Here is an 8,170-nt window from a genome sequence, read left to right as displayed (position 1 = left end):
AAGCGAAATGTATTTACACATAATATATATTTTATTATTGAAGTGCAATTGACACATTTATATTCAGACATATTTACTGTCATAGTTATTGAGAGACTCGCGAGTGTTTGAAACGCGATACAATATAACATTAAATCATAAACCCGCTACATTTATTAGAATTATCATAATTAGCATGACTGAACACAGCGGTGATGTTTGATTATATTCGTTGATCTTATTGTTTGCACGGTTTCGAATCTTTTATCGCGGACACGAATTAATCCGAAGTTTCTTCTTCTCCGTCTTCAGTAAATATTAACAAACGAAGAGAAGCTTTTTACGCGGGTCTGAAATATTAATGAACACACATATCTGGCCACACAGGGCGGGTTTGGGCTCTCTCTGGCTGTTTCTCAGTAATTTAGGGACTCCAGTGGCTCGTGTCACGGAGCATTTATTTCCTGCTTTACTTTGAGGATCTCATAAAACACGAGAAACACGACTGGAATTATGCTTCATATGTTTTAATGTTTCTTTTTCATTAAACAAAACTCGTTACACTAATATGAAAACATACATGTGGAGTAAAGGTTGAGAGGGTCCTGGAGTCCACCGGAGCAGTGTCGGTCTCTGATTGTGATCGTTTGTATTGCGGGGGAAAGTGCCAGTCTTACCGTTACCGAGCGCGCAGTAACGACATCAAGTGCTGTTTCCGAGCAGATTCAGAAGAAACAATGTTTTGCTTAAACCCGACACATTCTGAGATCACATCCTAATGCTGTGTTAAACGGAGTAAAACGGGTGTAGTCCTGGCAGCTTCGGCCGTAAATCTCCCGGTTTTGGCTCCTCGGTCGGTGTGTTCAGTTAACCACTGTCTTTAGGAGAATAAATATTCGTGAGTCCCGGTGTCACTGGCTCCCGGAGCAGGAGGACAGGCTCCAGGCGGGCAGGCAGTACGTGTACGGGTAGTAATAGGGAGGCTGCAGGGAGAGCAGCGGCGGTCGCAGTAGTTCTCCGGGGCTGTATTGTCTCCGGTCGTCCCGGACCAGCACCTTCACGGCCACCTTCTTCGCCGCCGGGGCCGAGGCCAGCAGATCGGCGGCCATCTGGCGTCGCTTGGTCTTGTACCGTCGGTTCTGGAACCAGATCTTGACCTGCGTCTCGGTGAGTTTGAGGGAGGCGGCGAGGTCCGCGCGCTCCGGTCCCGACAGATAGCGCTGATGATTGAAGCGACGCTCGAGCTCGAACACCTGCGCGTGAGAGAACGCGGCGCGCGAGCGCTTCTTCCGCTGCTTGGGCTGATCGCTGCTCTTCTCCTCGGCGCCGGTGCAGTCTGCAAAACAACCCACACGCGTTACCTCGGGCGCTTTACACGGGCCTATAACTCTTTCTGAAGTTCATACTGTGGGATTACATTGTGTGATAATCTATATGCTTAGAAAAAAAAAAAATGTGGATAGCAGTGCTATTTTTATTTTTGATATGGAATCTTGAGCGTTTCTACGATTAAGTTTTTTTAAAGTATTGCAAAGCGCATAATAGAATACCTTGGTATTAGTATGGTACATGTGCAGTAAACAAACAAGTCTACGACAGGCCTACATATAAAGACGTGCAAAGTACTTTCTGCATGGTGCCATGATTCTTCATTGTTTCTCCGATAATGTTTTTGATCAAGCTGATACTTGAACGGTTCGCTGAGTTGTTGATGGAGCTCAAGAGTTTCTAAACTCAAATCAGACGTGTTTACTCACCGGACACACGCTCCCGGGCTCCGCAGTGCTCCGCCGTGGACTCCGGGTCCGTGTCTTCCGCTAAATCTGCGTCTTTCTCGGGCTTTGCGTCGATCTGCGCTTTACTGTCGGTGTCCTCGCTCATCCCGGAGTCCGAGTCGTAGTTCTTGTGCTCTCTCTCGTCGCTCCTGTCCGGTTCATCCATGCCACCGAAGATCTTCCAACAAGCGCTTTTTGAGAAACAAACCTCCAGATCGTTCAAGTGTCGAGACTCGTCTTTTCGGTTCAGGATGGCTTGAATGGAGAACGGCATCAGAGAGTTACTGCGCACAGCCATCCTCGGCAGGAGAAGTCACTGTTGATTGTAAAGCGACGGGGTTAGGAGCTCCAGATCCGGGTCAGATGGAGATTGAGCCCCGAGGCGGCAGCTCGCTCGCATCGCGGCGCGCGTGAAGGGGAGATCGGTGATGCGCGTCCACGTCGCCAGAACGCGAGTGTGAACGAACACAGCGCTACTGTACACTTCACCTGCGGCTGACACTGACCCTCAGCGCACTCCCATTGGCCAGACAGACACCCGTCCCAACTTCTGATTGGCTGCGGGGAGCGTCCACAGATTTCAGAACACCCAGAACGCGTAACCCGTTAACCCTTAAACACCCGAGGAGAGCTGCAGCCCTGTGTGAAAAGATATCAGTGACCCTTTAAATGACAGTGACGACTAAATGCGAGCTGATGACAAAGTAGATCTACAACACGATCAGACGCAAAAAAACTGCGCAAAAGCGAGATGTAACGCAATTACCGAAACCTGAACCCGCCACAAACTCACGCATCGTTCAGATGAACGTTTTTAAGATCAAGTCCATCATTGTTCAGTGCTCGGTAACATCACGTAGCTACTGTAGATCTTTTTTGTGTCTGATTTTATTCTCGGGTCACTCGCCGTCGGATCAAGTAAGTAGCATGTCTTTCAGATTAATTAATTAGATTAATTCAGATTAATAAACTGCGCTGCTCTTATTTTATGGTCGTGACGGCTTTGTGTCATTAATATATGGTGAATTATTTTGATCTTCTGATTAATAATTTTAATTGTGATTAATAAAAGCCCTGACACTATTACATCGCATAGCCTGTACCTATTAGTTTTAACAGATTTCGTTCATTCCACAGAAATAAAATCATTGATTGAAAATAAAATTCAAATGTTTGTAATTTAGACTCTTATGCGCGTCATATTTGAACGGGGTTTTTTTAATTGAAAATGAACGAGGCCTAAAAACTGTACAATAAAAATATGAATAATGAATATGAGAAAGACTGCTTTAATTTTTCCATTGAACAGCAACAGCATTAGTAATAAAATCCTAATAATAACAACAACAACAAACCAATAGCAATAAACAAATTAAAAATACTTTCTTATTCGATTTTTTATTATTCTTATTTTCGATGGAGCTGACTTGGCAGACTTTCTTCAAATTGACTTCATAAAAAAAATAAGAAGAAAGTGTCACATAAAATAACTAAAACATATCGGTTTTCTTATTGTGATATCGTGGCTCTGACACTGGTTTGGACCAATATATTAGGTTATTATATATTTATGAATGTTTACGACTGAAATTAAATCCTAAACTGATACTGGTAATTTATTATATTACTGCTAAAATAATTCAGCACAGTTAACGGAGTTTAATGTATTTAATAAACAAATCCGGTTTATTTAGCGTTTACGGGAAAATATCAAATGTAATAAAAAAATGTAATTTAGTGGTTAATAAATAATTTCTTGGATTTTAAGCGTTTAACTTTTTTATCGCGTTGTGAAGTATGAAAATATTTATAAAATTAAAACACTTTATCAATCTCTGCACGCATTTTAAATTAATTTTCTGCAAGTTGTTTCTAATCTAGTATTACTATACATGTTTTTCTGTAATGTTTTCCCCAAAGCGTCACAACAGAAAATATATATTCTGCTCTTTTATTCACTCAAAATTTAACGCAAATTACAAAATTACGGCTGACGTTTAGGCTAACATAACACGTTCAAAACAATACAACATATTTCATACAACTTTGAAATATGTTATATAGCCCATTTTGTTACTAGTTAAACTGTCCCCAGTTAAACTATTAGATTAATTCAGAGGCTGATTCTGAGAAGAGAAAGAACATCATTTGCATGCTGCACATACATTTATATCTTACGGAAATTGTATTTTCCCTTAACAAGTTTAATTCGGTGAACAGTGTTCAGAAATGATTTTACATTATTCGTAAATATCAGCAGGAGTGAACACCAGCGTGCGCGTCTCCCTCCATCTAGCGGCCACGCGCCTTGCTCTCGGCCTGATGAGGGACTTGAATATTTGTGGATCTGCGCGTGACCGTGGATATTCGCGATAGATTGATCACTGCGAGCGTGCACGCGGAGGACAAAGAAGGCGTCTGGCGCTATAAACTTCAACAAAGCAATGCATCCAAGACCGGAAACTCTATCGAGGAGCGTGCACGCGGAGTCAGAAAGGTTTATCATCTACAGTTTGGGAACAAATGTGTGGTTAATCTAATAAAACTATGACTTCAATGGGAAAATGATTTATAAATAGCTAAAGTAATAATAAAGGTGTAAATTAGTGTTTGTCATTATTATTAACATTGTCTAGAGATGTGTGTGTGTGTGTGTTATTAATGTGAAGTGAGTTTTAACGCATGTGACAGGTTGGTGATGCACAGACATGCAGGACTCTACAGGACAAACACTTTCACGAGAGAATGGCGTGCACGCATGAAAGCCCTTCTGTGTTCTTCCTGCCAAATGAAACTCATGTGTGGCGATTTAAAGCTCCATCTCGTCCAGATGAGTGTGACTCGGTCCCTCATTGCTCCGGACACGAGCGGCTCCTCGCGGACACGAGCACAGACGCACAGAAAGAGGGATGCGAGCTGTTTGTTACCATGGAAACGGAGAAGCCCTCATTCAGAGAGAGACACCTGCAGGAAGCAGAAGCTCAGACCCGCACCGGGACACCGGACTGCGTCACGAGTTAATACTCACCTGCTTTGATTTGCAAAACAACAAAAAATGTAAAAGTTTAATCTCTGAACTTCTTAAGGTGCGCTCACGTGCACGCGGTCACTTCAATAGGAATCAATGCGTCTCCCACGAGAGAGATTTCCACATGCACTTTTCACTGTGGGTTCAGTTTGACAGGAGAACTCGCCTCACTGACCAACAGAATATTATATATATATATATAATTTAAAAGTGCATCACACATTGACTTTATTGCATAGGAAATTTCGCTACTTTTAAACAAAACATATGGTGCACGCACAAGCTGGCAAGATAATTACGAATGCGTTGAAGATGATTGGGTATGCATGAATCATTTTTTTTTTTTTTTGCATTTAATTCAAAACGACTTTGTAACAACAAAATAATGAATAAAAGAAACGAACGTTGTGAATGTATTCACTGATGTTGCACAGTAGCCCAGTATTTCACACACATCTTACTGTATCAAAACTATCTTGCGCCCGCGATGTTCTCTCACTAAACTAGGAAGAAAAGGAAGAAAACCGTGAGCGTGCTGCTCTTAACGAGCACGCGCATGTGCATTTAACACATAAACAAGATCTTTCCCACATGACTCGAACACCTACAGACTCAAACCTGCAGGGACAGGAACAGACCCCGCTCAGATGGGACTGCTGTGTAGAAGAGTATACTCGCAGACAGACTGGACTCCCAATGCATCCTGGGAACGAACGAGACATCCAGACAGAGAGAGAGAGAGAGAGAGAGAGAGAGAGAGAGAGAGAGCTGAATCAATCAGAGCTACATATATAATGCTCGTTCATATAGTGCAGAAGACTGTATTTACCTCGGGGTTTTATGCACCTTGCTGTTTCTCTGGCTCTGTTGTTCTACACTGGGTCTTTTAAAGCACTAAAGATTCACTGAAGGACTGGAGACCACAGACAATCTGAACATGGAGCACTTCGAGGACAGAGTTAAAGAAACTTGAGACAAAATTACTAGATTACATTTTGTTCCCTGACAATTTATTAAAATTAAGTGACAGAAGTGTGTTCCTGCTTTAAACAAGAACAAATGTCTGCTAATGGGGCCAAGAGATGAACTTAACTTAAAGTGAAATCAAGATTATTTTCTGACCCCACCGACAGATATCTAGTCTTATCTGATGCAGGAACTGATTTTCATTCTGCTTCTGCAGTAAAAGTATCTGGATTGTAGTGTAAAAAACTGAAAACCCAGATGAAGAATATTTCATTTATTTCCAGTATATTTGCTCTGGGGATCAATTTTCAGTTAAGTGAAGTATTTTGTGTTCATATTCTGATCACTTCTGCATGGTTTTGTGTCTGAGGGAGAGCTGGTAGAATAATAATACTAGTTAGTGCCGAGATTAAAAATGAGCTGCAAATGAAGGAAATAACTGAAGGGAAGATCTGAAGAGATCATGTTCAGCTGCTGCTGGAACAAACGAGGAGGTCTCTGTTAAAACACACACAGCTGTTTCCTGCTGCACTCCATTAAAACCTCCAATAATACATGAGCCTCGGAATAATCTATTCTGAGCTGAACCACAGAAACACAAGCCCTTCTCTGAAAGCCTCTCACACACACACACACACATTAAACCGTATCTTTGGCACCCAGAACAGTTGAACCAAACACCAGAAACTTTAAATACATTTCATTTACTGCTGATTTATATCTATTATAACACTGAAGTTAATAACCCAACCATAAAATATAAAAAACACATCAGAGTTTATAAAGGGTTCAGGGTTTATAATAAAAAGTTAAAAATATAAAATGGAAAAATAATGACATTCACAGAATGAGCATCACTCACAGACACACACACACACACACACACACACACAGACACACACACACACACACACACACACACACAGACACACACACACACACAGACACACACACACACACACACACACACACACAGACAGACACTCACAGACACACACACACACACACACACACACACGCACAGACAGACAGACACACACACACACACACAGAGCGGAGTAGCACAGTTTCTCAGTCGACACTGTTGTTGAGTGTAGTTTACACGCAGCAGCTCTTCATCATCAGTCTCTTGATTCGTCTGCAGAACTGAATCATGTTGATTCTCAGCTGCTCTGATTCAGATTCGTCTCCCAACACTCCCTGACCTTTGAACTACACCTAACGCTGAACTGGAGGAGGTGACACGGAGACTCGTCATCGTTTGGCTCTTTTTGAAGGCGGCTCGTCAGATTTCTGTGCTCCACGTGTGCGAGGAAGAGCAGGACTCGAGTCACGCTTGCGTCCCCTCGCCGCCCTGAGACACACACACACACACACGTTCATGATCTGCTGTTGATAAAGATCACTGCACCAGGTACCTCTCATTTCCAGCCTGACAGGTCGACAGTAAGTGTTTTCTAACATGGTTTTCTTGACTCAATATTGGATCAGACACAAAGTTCAGACATTTCTAGTTCCAAATTTAAATCTATATTCAGGAGCTGAACACCATTCACTGAATTACATTAAATATGAAGCAAACTACTGTTTGAACACCTTAGATGAGTTAAATTAATACAGTACTATAACGAGCAAGAAGAGAAGATACAGTAACAGTACTGTAATGAGTAAAAGATTAGATGTAATAATGAAAGCAGCACTACTGAGGCTCTCTCTCGGACTGACCGTGTGTTCGGGGAGTTCTCCTCTCTCCCGCTGAGTTTACTGAGCGCTCGAGTGGACGGTTTGCTGGGTTTGTTCCTGAAACACAGAGCAGAGGAATGAGTCTGGAGCGAGGGATCGGTGAGCAGCGGAGCGTCAGACGTCTGTCGTACTTCTCTGCCTCCAGACGAGACGCAGCACGAGTCGTCGCTCTTCCTCTGCTCTCCTCTTCATCATCCTCTCGTTCTCTCTCTCCCTCTCTCTTCTCTGACGCTCCGGTGTCTGTGAACCAGAGAAACAGACTGAACATCCTCCAGAGCAAACTATTCATGTAGCGGAATTACTAGAACAAAAACGATCATTTAAATAAAAAAAATAGATATAGTTTTCAAAAATGAGTACTATAACAGGGCTATAATACTCATGTAACTTAATAGAGACTAAATATTTTCCAAAATAATATTTTATATTTACTATATGAATATGTGAATTCTAATATTGGGTGTACACACCAGAGTCATCTGTGGCAGAGGAGGTTTTGGAGGGTCGTCCACGACGGGATGGTTTCTGCTGCTGCTCCTCCTGAACACACACACACACACACACACACACACACACACACGTCAGTCAGTCATGCACATCAGATCTCAGCAGTTAGTGAGGCAGGAGTGTTTGATGCTCACAGTCACGTCTTCCTCATCCTTCCTCTCCTCCTCTTCAT

General features: G+C 42.4%; 2 protein-coding genes across 4 annotated transcripts in view; both read right to left on the bottom strand.

The window, feature by feature from the left end:
- Window positions 1-490: 490 nt before the first annotated feature.
- On the bottom strand, window positions 491-2,672 carry nkx3-2 (NK3 homeobox 2). Its single transcript, XM_052615031.1, has 2 exons — window positions 1,737-2,672; window positions 491-1,315 (listed from the first exon to the last, which is right to left on the bottom strand). The coding sequence occupies exons 1-2, from the start codon at window positions 2,050-2,052 to the stop codon at window positions 891-893; spliced, it is 741 nt and encodes a 246-aa protein (XP_052470991.1). The 5' UTR covers window positions 2,053-2,672; the 3' UTR covers window positions 491-890.
- A 3,764-nt stretch (window positions 2,673-6,436) lies between these two features.
- LOC128027406 (biorientation of chromosomes in cell division protein 1-like 1) overlaps window positions 6,437-8,170 on the bottom strand; it is an 11,058-nt gene continuing 9,324 nt past the window's right edge. For all 3 annotated transcript variants that reach the window (XM_052615013.1, XM_052615012.1, XM_052615014.1), the window contains exons 21-25: window positions 8,133-8,170; window positions 7,962-8,031; window positions 7,623-7,731; window positions 7,474-7,548; window positions 6,437-7,102 (exon numbers count right to left, since the gene is read on the bottom strand). The exon at window positions 8,133-8,170 is cut by the window's right edge and continues 39 nt beyond it. In XM_052615013.1, coding sequence (XP_052470973.1) covers window positions 7,003-7,102; window positions 7,474-7,548; window positions 7,623-7,731; window positions 7,962-8,031; window positions 8,133-8,170 — 392 coding nt within the window. In that variant the 3' untranslated portion in view covers window positions 6,437-7,002. The remainder of the gene's footprint in view (window positions 7,103-7,473; window positions 7,549-7,622; window positions 7,732-7,961; window positions 8,032-8,132) is intronic.

The sequence above is a fragment of the Carassius gibelio genome, chromosome A14 (genome assembly GCF_023724105.1).
Source record: "Carassius gibelio isolate Cgi1373 ecotype wild population from Czech Republic chromosome A14, carGib1.2-hapl.c, whole genome shotgun sequence".
Taxonomy (NCBI): domain Eukaryota; kingdom Metazoa; phylum Chordata; class Actinopteri; order Cypriniformes; family Cyprinidae; genus Carassius; species Carassius gibelio.
This window is presented reverse-complemented; position numbering and strand designations above follow the sequence as displayed.